This window comes from Nerophis ophidion, linkage group LG22 (genome assembly GCF_033978795.1).
Source record: "Nerophis ophidion isolate RoL-2023_Sa linkage group LG22, RoL_Noph_v1.0, whole genome shotgun sequence".
NCBI lineage: Eukaryota > Metazoa > Chordata > Actinopteri > Syngnathiformes > Syngnathidae > Nerophis > Nerophis ophidion.
The window spans coordinates 43,623,695-43,648,842 of NC_084632.1; the positions used below are offsets into that span (position 1 = coordinate 43,623,695).

At 36.6% G+C, this 25,148-nt stretch overlaps 1 protein-coding gene across 2 annotated transcripts in view; it reads right to left on the reverse strand.

The window, feature by feature from the left end:
* Positions 1–22,919, reverse strand: part of xxylt1 (xyloside xylosyltransferase 1) — a 53,565-nt gene extending 30,646 nt beyond the window's left edge. For both annotated transcript variants that reach the window (XM_061883959.1, XM_061883960.1), the window contains exons 1-4: positions 22,775–22,919; positions 20,386–20,451; positions 14,616–15,145; positions 7,995–8,142 (exon numbers count right to left, since the gene is read on the reverse strand). In XM_061883959.1, the coding sequence (XP_061739943.1) occupies positions 7,995–8,142; positions 14,616–15,089 (622 nt within the window). In that variant the 5' untranslated portion in view covers positions 15,090–15,145; positions 20,386–20,451; positions 22,775–22,919. The remainder of the gene's footprint in view (positions 1–7,994; positions 8,143–14,615; positions 15,146–20,385; positions 20,452–22,774) is intronic.
* Between the last annotated feature and the right edge of the window lie 2,229 nt (positions 22,920–25,148).

The following is a 25,148-nucleotide window of genomic DNA, read 5'->3' on the forward strand; positions in this document are numbered from 1 at the left end:
ACAAATAATAACTACTTATTGGAATAATAACTTCTTATGGGACATCCTAGCATAAATATGACAAAAAACTACTTATTGGAATAACTTACTGAACATACTTCCATAAATATGACAAATAACTTCCTATTGGAATAATAACTTCTTATGAACATACATCCATAAATATGACAAATAATAACTACTTATTGGAAAAATAACTCCTTATTGGACATCCTTCCATGAACATGACAAATAATACCTACTTATTGGAATAACTTATTATGAACATACTTTCATAAATATGACAAACAATAAGTAATTATTGGAATAATAACTTCTTATGGGAAATGTTTGCATTAATATGACAAATAACTTCTTATTGAAATAACTTCTTATAGACAGACATCCATAAATATGACAAATAATAACTACTTATTGGAATAACTTTTATGAAAATACTTTCATAATATTACAAACAATAAGCAATTATTGGAATAATAACTTCTTATGGGACATCTTTGCATGAATATGACAAATAACTTCTTATTGAAATAACTTCTTATAGACATGCTTCCATAAATATGACAAATAATAACTACTTATTGGAAAAATAACTCCTTATGGGACATCCTTCCATGAACATGACAAATAATACCTACTTATTGGAATAACTTATTATGAACATACTTTCATAAATATGACAAACAATAAGTAATTATTGGAATTATAACTTCTTATGAACATACATCCACAAATATGACAAATAATAATTACTTATTGGGATAATAATTTTTACTGAACATACTTCGATTAATATGACAAACAATAACTACTTATTGGAATAATAACTTTTTATGGGACATCCTAGCATAAATATGACAAAAAACTACTTATTGGGATAATAATTTCTTATGAGACGTCCTAGCATAAATATTACGAAAAACTACTTATTGGGATAATAACTTTTACTGAACATACTTCCATAAATATGACAAACAACTACTTATTGGAATACTAACTTCTTATGGGACATCCTAGCATAAATATGACAAAAAACTACTTATTGGAATAACTTACTGAACATACTTCCATAAATATGACAAATAACTTCCTATTGGAATAATGTTTTCTTATCGGACACACTTCCATAAATATGACAAATAATAACTTCTTATTGGAATAATAACTTCTTATGAACATATGTCCATAAATATGACATTTAATAACTTCTTATTGGAATAATAAATTATTATGAATATACATCTTTGCATGAATATGACAAATAACTTCTCATTGAAATAACTTCTTATAGACATGCTTCCATAAATATGACAAATAATAACTACTTATTGGAAAAATAACTCTTACTGGACATCCTTCCATGAACATGACAAATAATAACTACTTATTGGAATAACTTATTATGAACATACTTTCATAAATATGACAAACAATAAGCAATTATTGGAATAATAACTTCTTATGGGACATATTTGCAGGAATATGACAAATACCTTCTTATTGAAATAACTTCTTATAGACATGCTTCCATAAATATGACAAATAATAACTACTTATTGGAAAAATAACTCCTTATGGTACATTCTTCCATGAACATGACAAATAATACCTACTTATTGGAATAACTTATTATGAACATACTTTCATAAATATGACAAACAATAAGTAGTTATTGGAATATTAACTTCTTATGAACATACATCCACAAATATGACAAATAATAACTACTTATTGGAATGATAACTTCTAATGGGACATCTTCGCATGAATATGACAAATAACTTCTTATTGAAATAACTTCTTATAGACCTGCTTCCATAAATATGACAAATAATAACTACTTATTGGAAAAATAACTCCTTACTGGACATTCTTCCATGAACATGACAAATAATACCTACTTATTGGAATAACTTATTATGAACATACTTTCATAATATGACAAACAATAAGTAATTATTGGAATAATAACTTCTTATGGGAAATTTTTGCATGAATATGACAAATAACTTCTTATTGAAATAACTTCTTATAGACATGCTTCCATAAATATGACAAATAATAACTACTTATTGGAAAAATAACTCCTTATGGGACATTCTTCCATGAACATGACAAATAATACCTACTTATTGGAATAACTTATTATGAACATACTTTCATAATATGACAAACAATAAGTAATTATTGGAATAATAACTTCTTATGAACATACATCCACAAATATGACAAATAATAACTACTTATTGGAATAATAACTTCTTATGAGACATCCTAGCATAAATATGCCAAAAAACTACTTATTGGGATAATAACTTTTACTGAACATACTTCCATAAATATGACAAACAATAACTACTTATTGGAATAATAACTTCTTATGGGACATCCTAGCATAAATATGACAAAAAACTACTTATTGGAATAACTTACTGAACATACTTCCATAAATATGACAAATAACTTCCTATTGGAATAATGTTTTCTTATCAGACACACTTCCATAAATATGACAAATATAACTTCTTATTGGAATAATAACTTCTTATGAACATACATACATAAATATGACATTTAATAACTTCTTATTGGAATAATAAATTATTATGAATATACATCTTTGCATGAATATGACAAATAACTTCTTATTGAAATAACTTCTTATAGACATGCTTCCATAAATATGACAAATAATAACTACTTATTGGAATAATAACTCCTTACTGGACATTCTTCCATGAACATGACAAATAATACCTACTTATTGGAATAACTCATTATGAACATACTTTCATAAATATGACAAACAATAAGCAATTATTGGAATAATAACTTCTTATGGGACATCTTTGCATGAATATGACAAATAACTTCTTATTGAAATAACTTCTTATAGACATGCTTCCATAAATATGACAAATAATAACTACTTATTGGAAAAATAACTCCTTACTGGACATTCTTCCATGAACATGACAAATAATACCTACTTATTGGAATAACTTATTATGAACATACTTTCATAAATATGACAAACAATAAGTAATTATTGGAATAATAACTTCTTATGAACATACATCCACAAATATGACAAATAATAACTGCTTATTGGGATAATAACTTTTACTGAACATACTTCCATAAATATGACAAACAATAACTACTTATTGGAATAATAACTTCTTATGAGACATCCTAGCATAAATATTACAAAAAACTACTTATTGGGATAATAACTTTTACTGAACATACTTCCATAAATATGACAAACAATAACTACTTATTGGAATAATAACTTCTTATGGGACATCCTAGCATAAATATGACAAAAAACTACTTATTGGAATAACTTACTGAACATACTTCCATAAATATGACAAATAACTTCCTATTGGAATAATGTTTTCTTATCGGACACACTTCCATAAATATGACAAATATAACTTCTTATTGGAATAATAACTTCTAATGAACATACATCCATAAATATGACATTGAATAACTTCTTATTGGAATAATAAATTATTATGAATATACATCTTTGCATGAATATGACAAATAACTTCTTATTGAAATAACTTCTTATAGACATGCTTCCATAAATATGACAAATAATAACTACTTACTGGAAAAATAACTCCTTACTGGACATTCTCCCATGAACATGACAAATAATACCTACTTATTGGAATAACTTATTATGAACATACTTTCATAAATATGACAAACAATAAGTAATTATTGGAATAATAACTTCTTATGAACATACATCCACAAATATGACAAATAATAACTACTTATTGGAATAATAACTTCTTATGGGACATCCTAGCATAAATATGATAAAAAACTACTTATTGGAATAACTTACTGAACATACTTCCATAAATATGACAAATAACTTCCTATTGGAATAATAACTTCTTATGAACATACATCCATAAATATGACAAATAATAACTACTTATTGGAAAAATAACTCCTTATTGGACATCCTTCCATGAACATGACAAATAATACCTACTTATTGGAATAACTTATTATGAACATACTTTCATAAATATGACAAACAATAAGTAATTATTGGAATAATAACTTCTTATGGGAAATGTTTGCATTAATATGACAAATAACTTCTTATTGAAATAACTTCTTATAGACATGCTTCCATAAATATGACAAATAATAACTACTTATTGGAAAAATAACTCCTTATGGGACATCCTTCCATGAACATGACAAATAATACCTACTTATTGGAATAACTTATTATGAACATACTTTCATAAATATGACAAACAATAAGTAATTATTGGAATTATAACTTCTTATGAACATACATCCACAAATATGACAAATAATAACTACTTATTGGGATAATAACTTTTACTGAACATACTTCCATAAATATGACAAACAATAACTACTTATTGGAATAATAACTTTTTATGGGACATCCTAGCATAAATATGACAAAAAACTACTTATTGGAATAATAACTTCTTATGAGACATCCTAGCATAAATATGACAAAAAACTACTTATTGGGATAATAACTTTTACTGAACATACTTCCATAAATATGACAAAACAATAACTACTTATTGGGATAATAACTTCTTATGGGACATCCTAGCATAAATATGACAAGAAACTACTTATTGGAATAACTTACTGAACATACTTCCATAAATATGACAAATAACTTCCTATTGGAATAATGTTTTCTTATCAGACACACTTCCATAAATATGACAGATATAACTTCTTATTGGAATAATAACTTCTTATGAACATTCGTCCATGAATATGACATTTAATAACTTCTTATTGGAATAATAAATTATTATGAATATACATCCATAAATATGACAAATAACTTCTTATTGGAATAATAACTTATTATGAACATCTTTCCATAAATATGAACAAATAATAATGTCCTATTGGAATAGTAACTCCTTATGGGACATACTTCCATAAATATGACAAACAACTTCTTATTGGAATAATAACTTCTTATGAACATACTCCCATAAATATGACAAATAATAACTTCTTATGAACATCCTTCCATGCATGTCAGATACATATTTCATGTAGATTACAATCATCATAAATCCCCTCTCAGTAATAAAACTAAACAGCATGACTTGTAATTTCCTGTTTTTGTGTGTGTGCTCATCATTCAACGTGGCATTACACACACTATCTAATCTAATCTAATCTAATCTAGTCTTAGCTTTGGTGTTTTCATTTTGACGCTGCAGTGTTTTCATGCTCGGTGAGTACGTGGATGTCCTGTGGTCTATATGCAAAGATGCACTGACATGGAAGTACTAGCATCACAGGGTACAATAACAATACACAGGAAGTACTAGCATCACAAGGTACAATAACAATACACAGGAAGTACTAGCATCACAGGGTACAATAACACCACACAGGAAGTACTAGCATCACAGGGTACAATAACACCACACAGGAAGTACTAGCATCACAGGGTACAATAACACCGCACAGGAAGTACTAGCATCACAGGGTACAATAACACCGCACAGGAGGTACCAGCTTCACAGGGCACAATAACACCGCACAGGAAGTACTAGCATCACAGGGTACAATAACACCGCACAGGAAGTACTAGCATCACCGGGTACAATAACAATACACAGGAAGTACTAGCATCACAGGGTACAATAACACCACACAGGAAGTACTAGCATCACAGGGTACAATAACACCGCACAGGAAGTACTAGCATCACAGGGTACAATAACACCACACAGGAGGTACTAGCATCACAGGGTACAATAACACCGCAAAGGAAGTACTAGCATCACAGGGTACAATAACACCGCACAGGAAGTACTAGCATCACAGGGTACAATAACACCGCACAGGAAGTACTAGCATCTCCGGGTACAATAACAATACACAGGAAGTACTAGCATCACAGGGTACAATAACTCCACACAGGAAGTACTAGCATCACTGGGTACAATAACACCGCACAGGAAGTACTAGCATCACAGGGTACAATAACACCGCACAGGAAGTACTAGCATCACAGGGTACAATAACACCGCACAGGAAGCACTAGCATCACAGGGTACAATAACACCACACAGGAAGTACTAGCATCACAGGGTACAATAACACCACACAGGAAGTACTAGCATCACAGGGTACAATAACACCACACAGGAAGTACTAGAATCACAGGGTACAATAACACCGCACAGGAAGTACTAGCATCATAGGGTACAATAACACCACACAGGAAGTACTAGAATCACAGGGTACAATAACACCGCACAGGAAGTACTAGAATCACAGGGTACAATAACACCACACAGGGGGTACTAGCATCACAGGGTACAATAACACCGCACAGGAAGTACTAGCATCACAGGGTACAATAACACCGCACAGGAAGTACTAGCATAACAGGGTACAATAACACCGCACAGGAAGTACTAGCATCACCGGGTACAATAACACCGCACAGGAAGTACTAGCATAACAGGGTACAATAACACCGCACAGGAAGTACTAGCATCACAGGGTACAATAACACCGCACAGGAACTACTAGCATCACAGGGTACAATGACACCGCACAGGAAGTACTAGCATCACAGGGTACAATAACACCGCACAGGAAGTACTAGCATCACAGGGTAGAATAACACCGCACAGGAAGTACTAGCATCACAGGGTACAATAACACCGCACAGGAAGTACTAGCATCACAGGGTATAATAACACCGCACAGGAAGTACTAGCATCACAGGGTACAATAACACCGCACAGGAAGTACTAGCATCACAGGGTACAATAACACCGCCCAGGAAGTACTAGCATCACAGGGTACAATAACACCGCACAGGAAGTACTAGCATCACAGGGTACAATAACACCGCACAGGAAGTACTAGCATCACAGGGTACAATAACACCGCACAGGAAGTACTAGCATCACAGGGTACAATAACACCACACAGGAAGTACTAGCATCACAGGGTACAATAACACCGCACAGGAAGTACTAGCATCACAGGGTACAATAACACCACACAGGAAGTACTAGCATCACAGGGTACAATAACACCGCACAGGAAGTACTAGCATCACAGGGTACAATAACACCGCACAGGAAGTACTAGCATCACAGGGTACAATAACACCGCACAGGAAGTACTAGCATCACAGGGTACAATAACACCACACAGGAAGTACTAGCATCACAGGGTACAATAACACCGCACAGGAAGTACTAGCATCACAGGGTACAATGATCGGTACCAGTATCGGCCCGGAACAAATATAAGGGTGGATCTCAAGATTTAAGCACGCAAAGTAGTGTCAATAAGCAACATTTCACATATTATTATTATTAATAATATAATCTACACTTCACATTATATTATTATTTATATGAATATATAAATTAACACTTCACATGCTATTATTATTAATTTGAATATTACAATGAACACTTTGCTATGAGGTGGCGACTTGTTCAGGGTGTATCCCGCCTTCCGCCCGATTGTAGCTGAGATAAGCACCAGTGCTCCCCGCGACTCCAAAGGGAATAAACGGTAGAAAATGGATGGATCGATGGATAATGAACACTTCACGTGATATTATTATTATTATGAATATCATAAACAGCACTTGACATATTATCATGAATATGAGTATTACGTGATATTATTATTATGAATATGAGTATTACATGATATTATTATTATGAATATGAGTATTACATGGTATTATTATTATGAATATGAGTATTACATGATATTATTATTATGAATATGAGTATTACATGATATTATTATCATGAATATGAGTATTACATGATATTATTATTATGAATATGAGTATTACATGATATTATTATTATGAATATGAGTATTACATGATATTATTATTATGAATATGAGTATTACATGATATTATTATGAACAGTACAAGATGGCGCTCCTACCTTCAGGCATGATGCGGTGCATGGCGACGGACAGGAAGAAGATGGCGTCGCTGTAGTAAGCTCCCGAGCCGGCACTGAAGTGTTTCTGCATGGCTTCCACGATGGGGGCCAGGCTGCGGGTGAGGGCCCCCACATCGTGGAACACCACCTGGGCGGGACGGGAGCAACAATTAGTCCACATCCTTGTTGACAAACAAGTTATTAATAATAATAAGCAAGGTGGTGACCAGCCAGCAACAGGAAGAGGAAAATTAATACACCTCCGTATGCTTAAAATGATGCAAATATGACATGTTATTATGAATGTTACTAGATACTACATATATACTTACATCATGTATAAAATACATGTTATTATTAATGTTACTAGATACTACATATATACTTAAATCATGTATATATTACATTTTATTATTAATGTTACTACATGACATATATACTTACATCATGTATATATTACATGTTATTATGAATGTTACTAGATACTACATATATACTTACATCATGTATAAAATACATGTTATTATTAATGTTACTAGATACTACATGTATACTTACATCATGTATATATCACATGTTATTATGAATGTTACTAGATACTACATATATACTTACATCATGTATATATTACATGTTATTATGAATGTTACTAGATACTACATATATACTTACATCATGTATATATTACATGTTATTATGAATGTTACTACTACATTACATATATACTTATGTATATATTACATGTTATTATGCATATTACTACATGACATATATACTTAAATCATGTATATATTACATTTTATTATTAATGTTACTACATGACATATATACTTACATCATGTATATATTACATGTTATTATGAATGTTACTAGATACTACATATATACTTACATCATGTATATATTACATGTTATTATGAATGTTACTACTACATTACGTATATACTTATGTATATATTACATGTTATTATGCATATTACTACATGACATATACTTAAATCATGTATATATTACATTTTATTATTAATGTTACTACATGACATATATACTTACATCATGTATATATTACATGTTATTATGAATGTTAATAGATACTACATATATACTTACATCATGTATATATTACATGTTATTATGAATGTTACTAGATACTACATATATACTTACATCATGTATATATTACATGTTATTATGAATGTTACTACTACATTACGTATACACTTATGTATATATTACATGTTATTATGCATATTACTACATTACATATATACTTGGGGGGGGGGGGGGGTTGCCCACATATGAGGTCCTCTCCAAGGTTCTGATAATCATCATTGTAACTGGCGTCCCACTGGGTGTGAGTTTTCCTTGCCCTTATGTGGGTTCTTCCGAGGATGTCGTAGTCGTAGTGGTTTGTGCAGCCCTTTGAGACACTTGTGATTTAGGGCTATGTAAATAAACATTGATTGATTGATGTTCCAAATAATTCTTTGATGAGCATTCCTCAACTTTCTCACTCTTTTTTGCCACTTGTCCCAGCTTTTTTTTGAAGCATTTTGTAGGCATCAAATTCCAAATGAGCTAATATTTGCACAAAAAAAACAAAGGTTTACCAGTTGGAACATTAAATATCTTGTCTTTGCAGTCTATTCAATTGAATATAAGCTGAAAAATATTTTCAAATCATTGTGAGGTGGCGACTTGTCCAGGGTGTACCCCGCCTTCCGCCCGACTGTAGCCGAGATAGGCGCCAGCGCCCCCCACGACCCCAAAAGGGAATAAACGGTAGAAAATGGATGGATGGATGTATTCTCTATTTATTTACCATTTACACAATGTGACAACTTCACTTGCTTTAGGTTTTGTATTTACGAGTTACAATTCATATAAAAAAAAAAAAAAAACATGAGTTCTGGTCTTACGTAATCATTTTGAAGAAGAGACAACGTTCCAAAACAAGTGCAGTTCCCCTTTAAATTGCTTTGCCACTTTTTTCTTGTAATGGGTCTGATTAATTGTTAAATATAGCAAAAAAAGTGGCCTAGTTGGCAACTCTGATCCCTCCTGCTGCATCTTCTTATTCTCTGGCAGACCAGCGCCGCATGTATTTGTGGCAGGCCGGCACGCATGAAAAAGTGGGTTTGTGGGGCAACACACACACACACACACACACACACACACACACACACACACACACACACACACACACACACACACACACACACACACACACACACATTTTTTATCACCATTTGTATTTTCCCAACGTGACGAACACACGCTGCCGTTACCATGACGCCTGACACTTCCTCCCGTGGCCCACCAGACCAGACCGGACCGCACCAGAAGCACTTAGTTCCGCTGCCCTGATTTCCCCCGCCGACTATCATCCATAACGTCGGCGTCAATGAAAGCACTTTTTTTTCTACGTGCTGTTGCCGGGGAAACACTTTCATTAAGAAAGTAGTCAAATGACTTGAAAAGTGTTGGAAGATGGTGAACGTTGCAGAGTGACAAATATGGAAAGATGAATGAGGCAGAGAGAGGCGACAATGACTTGGAAGATGCTCTCCTAGCAACCACGACATGCAACAGGGAGAGAGTGCCCCCTGCTGCTGGATACACGCAACTGCAGCATTAAAGGACTGCAAAATGACTTATGTGACATAAATAAAGACTCATTTATGTTATTATTAGTTATCGTTTCAGCTTTTTCTCGTCACATCATTTGCTATTTCTCCATATTTGTTAAGTGTCTTCTTTCTGTGCCTGTGAAAAAATGTCCAAAGGTTTGAGTTTGTGTTCATTTGGGACACGCGCACGACATGATGCGTCACAACTTCCAGTTCCTCTATTCAACATGTTCCAAAGAAGCAGAGCTTATTTTATCCTGCCTCTTTTCCTCCACATTGGCCTGCCTTACACTTTTGCTCACTTCCTGTTTTCAATGCATTCACAAAATACTCCATAAGAAAATAACATTATAAACTAGAGGAGAATGCTCCAATGCTGAAGTTGAACTGAAATCCTGGAATGTTTTTTTTTAGAATTGTTGAAGTAGGAGTTTATAATAATAATAATTAGTAATAATAATAATAATAATAGCATGTGAAGTGTTGATTATAATATTCATATTAATAATAATATCAGGTGAAGTGTTCATTATCCATCCATCCATCCATTTTTCTACTGCTTATTCCCTTTGGAGTCGCGGGGAGCACTGGTGCTTATCTCAGCTACAATCGGGCGGAAGGCGGGATACACCCTGAACAAGTCGCCACCTCATTGCAGAGTGTTCATTATAATATTCAAATTAATAATAATAGCAAGTGAAGGGTTAATTTAAATATTCATATTAATAATAATATCATGTGAAGTGTTGATAATATTACTAATAATAATAATATGTGAAATGTTGCTTATTGACACTACTTTGCGTGCTTAAAGGGGAACATTATCACAATTTCAAAAGGGTTAAAAACAATAAAAATCAGTTCCAAGTGGCTTGTTGTATTTTTTGAAGTTTTTTTCAAAATTTTACCGGTACCGGAATATCCCTAAAAAAAGCTTTAAAGTGCCTTTTTTTCGCTCTCTGCGAAGACACTGGCCATTTCCCTGTGACGTCACACAGTGCTGCAAATGTAAACGAACAATGGGAATACCACAGCAAGATATAGCGACATTAGCTCGGATTCAAACTCGGATTTCAGCGGTTTAAGCGATTCAACAGATTACGCATGTATTGAAACAGATGGTCGGAGTATGAAAGTATTGAAGAAGAAACTGAAGCTATTGAGCGAATAGTTATTGACGCTATTCATAGCCATAGCATGGCCGAATAGCTGCGTTAGCATCGCCGGTAAAATGTGCGGACCAAACGATCAGGACTTTCGCATCTTGTGACACTGGAGCAACTTAAATCCGTCGATTGGTAAGTGTTTGTTTCGCATTAAATGTGGATGGAAGGAAACTTAATATAGTTGCAAATGCATCTGCAGGTTATCCATACATCTCTGTGCCATGTCTGCTTTAGCACCGCCGGTAAATAGCATGTTAGCATCGATTAGCGTAGCATGTTAGCATCGATTAGCTGGCAGTTACGCCGCGACCAAATATGTCTGATTAGCACATAAGTCAACAACATCAACAAAACTCACCTTTGTGATTTCGTTGACTTTATCGTTGCAAATGCATCTGCAGGTTATCCATACATCTCTGTGCCATGTCTGTCTTAGCATCGTCGGTAAAATGTGGAGACACTCCGGCACATTCAATGGGGGTCTGGCGGCAGATTTCTTGCCACTTTTGCATCTTCGGGCCAGTGGTGCAACTTGAATCCCTCCCTGTTAGTGTTGTTACACCCTCCGACAACACACCTACGAGGCATGATGTCGCTAAAGTTCCAAAAAATAGTCGAAAAAACGGAAAATAACAGAGCTGAGACCCGGTGTTTGTAATGTGAAAATGAATATGGCGGGTGTGTTACCTCGGTGATGTCACGTTCTGACGTCATCGCCAAAAGAGTGATAAACAGAAAGGCGTTTAATTCGGCAAAATTCACCCATTTAGAGTTCGGAAATCGGTTAAAAAAAATATATGGTAATTTTTCTGCACCTTCAAGGTATATATTGACGCTTACATAGGTCTGCTGATAATGTTCCCCTTTAAATCTTGAGATCCACCCTTACTTTTGTTCCGGGCCGATACTGGTACCGATCATTGTACCCTGTGATGTTAGTACCTCCTTTATTACCCCCTGCTTCCATTGAAAGTCCAGTTTAGAAAACTGTTTTATTTTAGATATGTAATCCTCCATGTTAAAAGTGCAAGCGAGAAGAAAAAATAAAGGATCGCTGCTCACTCTTGCTGCTTGTTGTCACTTCTTCTGCAGCCGAGTAGTCGCAAGAAGGATCACTAGCGCCCTCTACCACCAGGAGGCGGGAGTCATTTAATGACTCATATTTGACACACGCAGCTACGGTATATTAATAAAACATAGCTGCTTACTGTTCTTTTTAGCATATTCAATAGCTTGGACCTTAAATCCTACTGAATAGCTCTTAATCTTCTTCCCTTTATGCGATTTCAAATGATTGAAATCAGCCTCCTCCATTTTGAAAATGATGACAGGTGAAGTGTTACTCGTGACGTGACGAGTTTGACCCGGTGGAAATTCTAGACAAATGCTAATTATTTGGCGAAACGACTTTGACCCGGCAGAAATTCTAGACATGTGCTAATAAAAATAATATTTTGCGAAACGAGGTTGACTTGGCGTTAATCCTAAACCGGCGGTAATGCTAAGCATGCGCTAATTATTTTGCAAAACGAGTTTGACCCGGCAGTAATTCAAGGTAGGCGCATACTATATACCCTGCGGCAATTCAAGGAAATACAGTATTAACATCTTTACCCTAGTCGGACAAATCACAGACTTGTATAAACAAGTAAGATACAGTATTCACACTAAAATGGATCATTCATTTTTTAATGGAGAAAAATGTCCCTAAAAATTGGAAATTCTATGATATCCGGGATTTTTTTTTTATAATAATTGAAAGGGAGCACACAATTCCTGAACTGGCTGAATATTTTGAAGTTGGAACAGTTTGAATCGGATAAAAAAAGTTGCGAGTTGAGGAACTTTAAAAAATGTCCCATTCATTACAATGGGAATTTCGGGACAAGAGGAAATTTGGGGGAAAATCCTCAATAAAAAAATAAAAAAAAATGTTTTCTTCTTTTTTTAAATTAATGTTCTGAATGAATTGAAATGGTTGGTGTTGGATTTTTTTAAATAGGTCAAGAAATGTTGAAGTAGAAATTAGCCTCCTCCATTTTGAAAATGATCAATCAATCAATCAATGTTTACTTATATAGCCCCAAATCACCAGTGTCTCAAAGGGCTGCACAAACCACCACGACATCCTCGGCAGGCCCACACAAGGGCAAGGAAAACCCACACCCAGCGGGACACCGGCGACAACAACGACCACGAGAACCCTGGAGAGGAGGAAAGCAACGGACGCCGAGCGGGTCCAACACGACACCGCGAAAGCTCAATCCACAACGGACCCAACACAGTCGCGAGAGCCCAGTCCAAAGCGGACCCAACACAGCAGCGAGAGCCCCGCCCACAGCGGAGCCAGCAGGAAACCACCCCAAGCGGAGGCGGATCAGCAGCGCAATAGCCGTGTACTGTACAACCCTCTGGTCCAGGGGTGGACAAACTACGGCCCGTTGGTCCTTTTGATCCGTCCCGCCAAATATCAAAACAGAATTGAGAAAAAAATCTGTTTTGAAAACTGCCACAAGAAAACTGAAACTAGACTTCGACGCACTGGCAAAAATGGGTGATCAACCACACTCCTACTAAAATAAAATGAAAGTGTTAACCCTTTAATACAATTTTTATGTGTCTTTGATGATATGATATTGTTGAAAATAGCTGGATGAGCTTCAAGATGACAGGTGAAGTGTCACTCGTGACGTGACGAGTTTGACCCGGCAGTAATTCTAGACAGGTGCATACTATATACCCGGCGGCAATTCAAGCAAATACGGTAACCCAAATAGGTGAAATGACATCGTCTCCCGCGGCCCACCAGAGAGTAGTTGGCCTACCTCATACTTGAAGGTGGCATCTGCGAGGAACTCCTGGAGCATCTTCTCCGCCAGCTCTCGACTGGCCTGGTCGCTGACAAAATGAAGCAGCAGCTTCTCTCCTTCCAAGAAGCGGGCGTGCTTCACCATGGACAACATGGCCACCCTGAACTTGTCCTGCAGGCTGCGGCTCTTGTCCACTTTGGTGAACATCATGAGGAGGTGGTAGTGGCGTTTCTCCCCGCCCACCTCGCCGCTCTCCTCCCCGGGGCGGGCCGCCCAGTCCGCCGTCAGGTCGGCGTCGTTCCTGTTGGAGTTGTGGCTGGCCCGCGTCTGCTTGATCCTCTTGGTGGTGCTGGAGAAGTTGTGCTTCTCGGAGCCGAAGTAGTAGAAGGCCACCACGGCCATGGAGCCGGCCAGCAGCAGCACCAACTGGTAGGACCTGCCCGTGCTGACCCGGCCCACCACTCTGCACGCTCGTCTCAGGGCGCCCATGTCACCGACCTGCAGGGGACAACCGCTCACTCCTTTTCACTGCCTTTTCCACCGTCCTGGAAGACAAAAAGGACTCGCTTGTAGTTCAAACCAAATTTCTTCTATAGGAATATCCTAACTAAACATATGTTGTTTTTTTAAAAAGCAGATTTGTGAATGGAGGTGTAGAATGTATTATTGTGGAAGAGGCAAAGAGGTTCCTCATAAGGCAAAGAGGTTCCTCATAAGGACTCCCCTTTTTAGACCAGTTGATCTGCCGTTTCTTTTCTTTTTCTTCTATGTCCCACTCTCCTTTGTGGAGGGAGTCCGGTCCGATCCGGTGGCCATGTACTGCTCGCCTGTGTATCGGCTGGGGACATCTCTGCGCTGCTGATCAGCCTCCTCTTGGGATGGTTTCCTGCTGGCTCCGCTGTGAACGGGACTCTCGCTGCTGTGTTGGATCCATTATGGATTGATCTTTCACAGTATCATGTTCTCATAGTCATCATTGTCACCGATGTCCCACTGGTTGTGAGTTTTCCTTGCCCTTATGTGGGCCTACCGAGGATGTCGTAGTGGTTTGTGCAGCCCTTTGAGACACTAGTGATTTAGGGCTATATAAGTAAACATTGATTGATTGAGACTTGCCTGAGCTTAGTGGTCTAATCTTACCTGAGATATAATCATTATACAAACCCCGTTTCCATATGAGTTGGGAAATTGTGTTAGATGTAAATATAAACAGAATACAATGATTTGCAAATCCTTTTCAAGCCATATTCAGTTGAATATGCTACAAAGACAACATATTTGATGTTCAAATTGATAAACTTGATTTTTTTCTGCAAATAATAATTAACTTAGAATTTCATGTGCCAAAGTAGTTGGGAAAGGGCATGTTCACCACTGTGTTAAATAAATAAATGATAAATGGGTTGTACTTGTATAGCGCTTTTCTACCTTCAAGGTACTCAAAACGCTTTGACACTACTTCCACATTTACCCATTCACACACTGATGGAGGGAGCTGCCATGCAAGGCGCCAACCAGCACCAATCAGGAGCAAGGGTGAAGTGTCTTGCTCAGGACACAACGGACGTGACAAAGTTGGTACTAGGTGGGATTTGAACCAGGGACCCTCGGGTTGCGCACGGCCACTCCCCCTCTGCGCCACGCCGTCCCTAACTGACAAGAATCCAATTCAGCAAATAATCATTAACTTAGAATGTCATGTGCCAAAGTAGTTGGGAAAGGGCATGTTCACCACTGTGTTACATCACCTTTTCTTTTAACAACACTCAATAAACGTTTGGGAACTGAGGAAACTACTTGTTGAAGCTTTGAAAGTGGAATTCTTTCCCATTCTTGTTTTATGTAGAGCTTCAGTCCTTCAACAGTCCGGGGTCTCCGCTGTCCTATTTTACGCTTCATAATGCGCCACACATTTTCCACGGGAGACAGGTCCGGACTGCAGGCGGGCCAGGAAAGTACCCGCACTCTTTTACTACAAAGCCACGCTGTTGTAACACGTGGCTTGGCATTGTCTTGCTGAAATAAGCAGGGGCGTCCATGATAACGTTGTTTGGATGACAACATATGTTGCTCCAAAAGCTGTATGTACCTTTCAGCATTAATGGTGCCTTCACAGATGTGTAAGTTACCCATGCCTTGGGCACTAATGCACCCCCATACCATCACACATGCTGGCTTTTACACTTTGCACCTATAACAATCCAAATGGTTATTTTCCAATTTTGTAACACGTGACAAAGAAGTTGGGAAAGATGGCAATAAACACTGATAAAGTTGAGGAATGCTCATCAAACACTTATTTGGAACATCCCACAGGTGTGCAAGCTAATTGGGAACAGGTGGGTGCCATGATTGGGTATAAAAACAGCTTCCCAAAAAATGCTCAGTCTTTCACAAGAAAGGATGGGGCGAGGTACACCCCTTTGTCCACAACTGCGTGAGCAAATAGTCAAACAGTTTAAGAACAACCTTTCTCAAAGTGACATTGCAAGAAATTTAGGGATTTCAACATCTACGCTCCATAATATCATCAAAAGGTTCAGAGAATCTGGAGAAATCACTCCACGTAAGCGGCATGGCTGGAAACCAACATTGAATGACCGTGACCTTCCATCCCTCAGACGGCACTGTATCAAAAACCGACATCAACCTCTAAAGGATATCACCACATAGGCTCAGGAACATTTCAGAAAACCACTGTCAGTAAATACAGTTGGTCGCTACATCTGTAAGTGCAAGTTAAAGCTCTACTTTGCAAAGCGAAAGCCATTTATCAACAACATCCAAAAAACGCCGCCGGCTTCTCTGCGCCCGAGATCATCTAAGATGGACTGATGCAAAGTGGAAAAGTGTTCTGTGGTCTGACGAGTCCACATTTCAAATTGTTTTTGGAAATATTCGACATTGTGTCATCCGGACCAAAGGGGAAGCGAACCATCCAGACTGTTATCGACACAAAGTTTGAAAAGCCAGCATGTGTGATGGTATGGGGGTGCATTAGTGCCCAAGGCATGGGTAACTTACACATCTGTGAAGGCACCATTAATGCTGAAAGGTACATACAGCTTTTGGAACAACATATGCTGCCATCTAAACGCCGTCTTTTTCATGGACGCCCCTGCTTATTTCAGCAAGACAATGCCAAGCCACATTCAGCACGTGTTACAACAGCGTGGCTTCGTAAAAAAAGAGTGCAGGCACTTTCCTGGCCCGCCTGCAGTCCAGACCTGTCTCCCATGGAAAATGTGTGGCGCATTATGAAGCGTAAAATACGACAGCAGAGACCCCGGACTGTTGAAGGACTGAAGCTCTACATAAAACAAGAATGGGAAAGAATTCCACTTTCAAAGCTTCAACAATTAGTTTCCTCAGTTCCCAAACGTTTATTGAGTGTTGTTAAAAGAAAAGGTGATGTAACACAGTGGTGAACATGCCCTTTCCCAACTACTTTGGCACGTGTTGCAGCCATGAAATTCTAAGTTAATGATTATTTGCGGAAAAAATAAAGTTTATGAGTTTGAACATGAAATATGTTGTCTTTGTAGCATATTCAACTGAATATGGCTTGAAAAGGATTTGCAAATCATTGTATTCTGTTTATATTTACATCTAACACCATTTCCCAACTCATATGGAAACGGGGTTTGAATATACAGTGGTGGTCAAAAGTGTACATACACTTGTAAAGAACATGATGTCATGGCTGTCTTGACTATTCAGTAATTTACTCTTATATTTTTGTGATGTAGTGATTGGAGCACATACTTGTTGCTCACAAAAAAAAAATCATGAAGTTTGCTTCTTTTATGAATTTATTATGTCTCTACTGAAAATGTGAGCAATCAAAAGTATACATCCAGCAATGTTAATATTTGCTGACATGTCCCTTGGCAAGTTTACCTGCAATAAGGCGCTTTGCTAGCCATCCACAAGCTTCTGTGTACATTTTCAACCACAAAATTGCTGCAGTTCAGCTAAATGTGTTGCTTCTCTGACATGGACTTGTTTCTTCAGCATTGTCCACACCTTTAAGTCAGGCCATTCTAAAACCTTCATTCTAGCCTGATTTAGCCATTCCTTTACCACGTTGGACATGTGTTTTATGCTCATTGTCCTGTTGGAACACCCAACCTCCGGGCTGATGATTTCAGTTTGTCCTGAAGAATTTGGAGCTAATCCTCTATTTAGTCTCTGTAAAGCAGCAGTTCCATTGGCAGCAAAACAGGGCCAGAGTATTATACTACCACCACCATGCTTGACAGTAGGAGTGGTGTTTATGGGATTAAAGTCCTCACCTTTTCTCCTCCAAACATATTGCTGGGTATTGTGGTCAAACAGCTCTATTTTTGTCTCATCTGACCACAGAACTTTCCTCCAGAAGGTCTTACATTTGTCCATGTGATGTCAGATGAAACAAAAATTGCCCAGCAATATGTTTGGAGGAGAAAAGGTGAGGACTTTAATGGAACTCCTCTTCACAAAATCAGCGCAGTTCAGCTAAATGTGTTGGTTTTCTGACATGAACTTGTTTCAACTTATATTCAATTAAATAGACTGCAAAGACAAGATATTTCAATGTTGGAACTGGTAAAATGTGTTATTTTTTGCAAATATTAGCTCATTTGGAATTTGATGCCTGCAACATGTTTCAAAAAAGCTGGCACAAGTGGCAAAAAAAAGAGTGGGAAAGTTGAGGAATGCTCATCAAAGACTTATTTGGATCATGCCACAGGTGTGCAGGCTAATTGGGAACAGGTGGGTGCCATGATTGGCTATAAAAGCAGCTTCCATGAAATGCTCACTCATTCACAAACAAGGACGGGGCGAGGGTCACCATTTTGTCAACAAATGCCTGAGCAAATTGTTTAAGAACAACATTTCTCAAGCAGCTATTGCAAGGAATTTAGGGATTTCAACATCTACATATTGTAATATAAAAAAAAATTCTGACAATCTGGAGAAATCACTGCACGTAAGTCAGGATATTACGCACCTTGGATCCCTCAGGCGCTACTGCATCAAAAAGCCACATCAGTGAGTAAAGGATATCACCACACGGGGTCAGGAGCACTTCAGGAAACCACTGTCAGTAACTACAGTTGGTCGCTACATCTGTAAGTGCAAGTTAAAACACTACTATGCAAAGCCAAAGCCATTTATCAACAACACCCAGAAACGCCGCCGGCTTCGCTGGGCCCGAGCTCCTCTAAAATAGTGTTCTGTGGTCTGACGAGTCCACATTTCAAATTGTTTTTAGAAACTGTGGACCAAAGATGAAAAGAACCATCCGGATTGTTCTAGGCACAAAGTGTAAAAGTCAGCATGTGTGATGGTATGGGGGTGCATTAGTGCCCAAGGCATGGGTAACTTACACATCTGTGAAGGCACCATTAATGCTGAAAGGCACATACAGCTTTTGGAGCAACATATGTTGCCATCCAAGCAATGTTATCATGGACGCCCCTACTTATTTCAGCAAGACAATGCCAAGCCACGTGTTCCAACAGCGTGGCTTCATAGTAAAAGAGTGCGGGTACTAGAATGCTCCGTCTATTGAATTCATAATCTTACTTCTTACTCCGAACAAAATTTGGATCTGAGTCAATCAATCAATCAATCAATGTTCATTTATATAGCCCTAAATCACTAGTGTCTCAAAGGGCTGCACAAACCCTGACATTGCCATACTGAAATGACACATTGAGGCTCATATGTGTATCAATGCTTCTACTAGATACAGACCCTTGGAAAGTGATGAATATTACATATTTTAAATGTCACTTACATGTTGGCCTCTCTGCCACTGCATTTTTTCCAACGATTCTCGAGTGTTCGTGTTATGATTTTGCACCTAGAAAAAAGACAAAGGCGACGTTAAACACATTTTTTGTTGAGAACGACCAAATCATAAGTGACAAGAAGATGATTGCGGACGGCTTCAATATATTTTTTGTTAATATTAGGCCTAAACTGGCAAAAAAAAATCCCAATTAATAATGAACAGCCCATGGATTTTTTTGAAAATAATCCCTATTCGATGTTCCTTACTCGAGGTACACAACATATCCCAACGTCACTGCACGTTGGTTGATTGCGTCACCGCGTCAAAATATTGCGTCACACGCCACTATTCGGCCTTGTTTTTAACTCATTCCACCGAAGGCCGAATGTGGCTTTTTTTGCCATATTCGGCCGAATATATTCGGTTACCGATTAATCGGTGCATCCCTAATTTAAACTATTGTGTTGAAGTCTGGGGAAATTGTTACAAATCACATCTACAGCCTTTAGTCACTCTGCAGAAAAAGGCCATCAGGATTGTGTCCAATGTTCACTACAGACATCATTCAAGTCCACTATTTATGGACTTAAAGCAACTTAAACTGAAGCGTGTGATCAACTTTAAAACTGCTCAAAGGATGTTTAGGGCATCCCAAAACTCTCTACCATCCAATATAGAGATGATCACCATAGTTACACTTTAAGAGGAAACAACAAATTATATTTGCCTGAATTTAGAACCACTTTAAAATCAATGTGCATTTCAGTGCGTGGAGTCAGTCTGTGGAACAACTTAGGGGACAACTTAAAAATGTATTAGCATGATTTAATTTAAAACACTGTTTAGAAAAGAAGTACTGAAGAAGTACGAGGAGGAAAGAGAGCCATGGGAGAGAGGTGTATGGTCAGAGTGTTTGGGCCAGTGTGTGTGTGTTTTGTCTAGGGATGCACCGATTAATCGGTAACCGGATATATTCGGCCGAATATGGCAAAAAAAGCCACATTCGGCCTTCGGTGGAATGAGTTAAGAACAAGGCCGAATAGTGGCGTGTGACGCAATTTTTGGACGCGGTGACGTTGGGATATGTTGTGTACCTGTATAAGTGTATGAGGTTACAAGCACACACTTAATTGAGATTTAGTGGGGCCTCTGTTTACATTATTAGCCTGTTGTGTAGGCTACCTGTATAAGTGTATGAGGTTACAAGCACACACTTAATTGAGATTTACTTGAGCCTTCTGTTTACATTATTAGCATATCTACTGTGGCTAAGCAGACTTTTGCCAAAAGGATAATAATTCATTTGTTGTGGGTTTATCCACTTTAATGCACTTTTTTTTTTGGAATGCATGTTTTGTTTGAAGGCCTAATATAAATGAAAAACTTTGTGCTTTTTTTTGAAAAGCAAAGGCTACTGGAATATTAAAAAAATGTCAATATTCAATAAAAATTACTTTATTTGAAAAACGTCTAAATATTTATTCTAGTCTATTGATGCAATATAAAAAAAATTGTGAAAAACGGCATTCATTATTCGGTATTCGGCCTTCGGCCAAGCGTTTAAATTTTATTCGGCTTCGGCCACAAATTTTCCTTTCGGTGCATCCCTAGTTTTGTCCCGTCTTGTCTCATAGTATTGTTAGTGTACAGGAGTTTTTCTTGTTTTTGTTTATAGAGTATTATTCTTGTATTATATTGTTTATGTTAAATGTGGAATGAGTGAGAGTGGTTGGAATATTATAAGCATCTGCTTCATCCAACCCCCTTTCAAGCCTTGCATAAATATCTCTGCCAAAATGTAAAAAAAACAACTGTTTACTTGTACTGTGCAGGTTTGCAACAAATATTTCAATTGTGGTGTCCAAAAGCAATTGTGCCACGAAAAAGAAGAATGCAAACATAAATACAGCACCAAACAAAATGCATTTTGCAAAGTTACAATTTGCAAAGTTACAAAATAATTACAATTTGTATTTGTTGCAGACTTCATGAAGTAATTGCACTATGAAACATGAGCATGCACACATGAATATACCACCATTTCTACACAGAGGATATTTGCAAAGTTGCAAAATAATTACAATTTGTATTTGTTGCAGACTTCATGAAGCAATTGTGCTATGAAACATGAGCATGCACACATGAATATAGCACCATTTCTACACAGAGGATATTTGCAAAGTTGCAAAATAAATACAGATAGTATTATTTGCAGACAAAAGAGAGCAATTGTGCTATGAAAAAGCAGCATGCAAACAAGAATATAGCACATCTACTTTGCCAAACTAATGACTGTCAGCTAAAAAAGCTAACAAGCTAAGTCAGGCTGCGAAATTCCCCAGACAACTATGTGCAACTTTTTGAGCAGGGCGAGGTAGATAAATAGTCATACCTTGTCTTTTATACAGACAATGCTGACCAGCGTGAGACATTTCCAGCCATAAGAAGTAGAATTGGAAGATGACGCCTTAAACTACACGCGATTAGCAAACAGCCGTGACCACGCCCACTCCCTCGCCTTCCGCATTCTAAGCCGTGTTGCGTTTAAACCTGTTGGAAAATACACCATCCGTTTGACGCCGGCTGCTACTATATGTTTTTTCTTTTTATTTGATTTGACTTATTAACGTTTCATTTCATCATCTAAATGAGTATTTTCACGAGTTAAAACACATTAAACATACTAAAAGAGTAAAATAGATTAATAAAAACAAGTGACTTAATGAAGAACACGTTGAATTAATTTAAAATTTATTAAATATGAAAGTAAGCCTGACAACGCATGTTTTATTTTGGAATACAAGACACATTATGGCTTGGTTACTTGTTAATATTTTGTACAACATACCACTAAACTACAATTGTGTTAATGGCCCCTGAATGCCGCATTCTAAGTAGGGTTGCGTTTAAATCTATTGGAAAATACACAATCTGTTTGACGATGAGCTGCTACTATATCCATCCATTTTTCTACCGCTTAGTAACGTTTCATTTCATCATCTAAGTGAGCATTTTCACAAGCTAAAATACACAAAAAATACTCAAGCAGTAAAATAAATAAATAAAGACAATTGACTTAAGGAAGAAAACGTTGAATTAATTAAACCTGTGTTAAAATATGAAAGTATGCCTGATCACGCATGTTTTATTTTTCGATACAAGACACACTATGGCGTGGTTACTTGTTTGTATTTTGTATAAGGTAGTACTAAAATACAATTGTGTTAATGGTCCCTGAATGCCGCATTATAAGTGGTGTTTAAACCTATTGGAAAATACACAATCCGTTTGACGCCAACTGCTACTATATGTTTTTTCTTTTTATTTGATTTGACTTATTAACGTTTCATTTCATCATCTAAATGAGTATTTTCACAAGTTAAAACACACTAAACATACTAAAAGAGTAAAATAGATAAATAAAAATAAGTGACTTAATGAAGAACACGTTGAATTAATTTAAAATGTATTAAATATGAAAGTAAGCCTGACAACGCATGTTTTATTTTAGAATACAAGACAAATTATGGCTTGGTTACTTGTTAATATTTTGTACAACATACCACTAAACTACAATTGTGTTAATGGCCCCTGAATGCCGCATTTAAGTGGTGTTGCATTTAAATCTATTGGAAAATACACTATCTGTTTGACGATGAGCTGCTACTATATCCATCCATTTTCCTACCGCTTAGTAACGTTTCATTTCATCATCTAAGTGAGCATTTTCACAAGCTAAAAGACACAAAAAATACTCAAGCAGTAAAATAAATAAATAAAAACAATTGACTTAAGGAAGAAAACGTTGAATTAATTAAACCTGTGTTAAAATATGAAAGTAAGCTTGACAACGCATGTTTTATTTTGGAATACAAGACACATTATGGCGTGGTTACTTGTTTGTATTTTGTATAAGGTAGTACTAAAATACAATTGTGTTCTTGGTCCCTGAATGCCGCATTATAAGTGGTGTTTAAACCTATTGGAAAATACACAATCCGTTTGACGCCAGCTGCTACTATATTTTTTTTCTTTTTATTTGATTTGACTTATTAACGTTTCATTTCATCATCTAAATGAGTATTTTCACAAGTTAAAACACACTAAACATACTAAAAGAGTAAAATAGATAAATAAAAATAAGTGACTTAATGAAGAACACGTTGAATTAATTTAAAATCTATTAAATATGAAAGTAAGCCTGACAATGCATGTTTTATTTTAGAATACAAGACACATTATGGCTTGGTTACTTGTTTATATTTTGTATAACGTACCACTAAAGTACAATTGTGTTAATGGCCCCTGAATGCCGCATTCTAAGTGGTGTTGCATTTAAATCTATTGGAAAATACACCATCTGTTTGACGATGAGCTGCTACTATATCCATCCATTTTCCTACCGCTTAGTAACGTTTCATTTCATCATCTAAGTGAGCATTTTCACAAGCTAAAAGACACTAAAAATACTCAAGCAGTAAAATAAATAAATAAAAACAACTGACTTAAGGAAGAAAACGTTGAATCAATTAAACCTGTGTTAAAATATGAAAGTATGCCTGACCACGCATGTTTTATTTTTCGATACAAGACACACTATGGCGTGGTTACTTGTTTGTATTCTGTATAAGGTAGTACTAAAATACAATTGTGTTAATGGTCCCTGAATGCCGCATTATAAGTGGTGTTTAAACCTATTGGAAAATACACAATCCGTTTGACGCCATCTGCTACTATATGTTTTTTCTTTTTATTTGATTTGACAT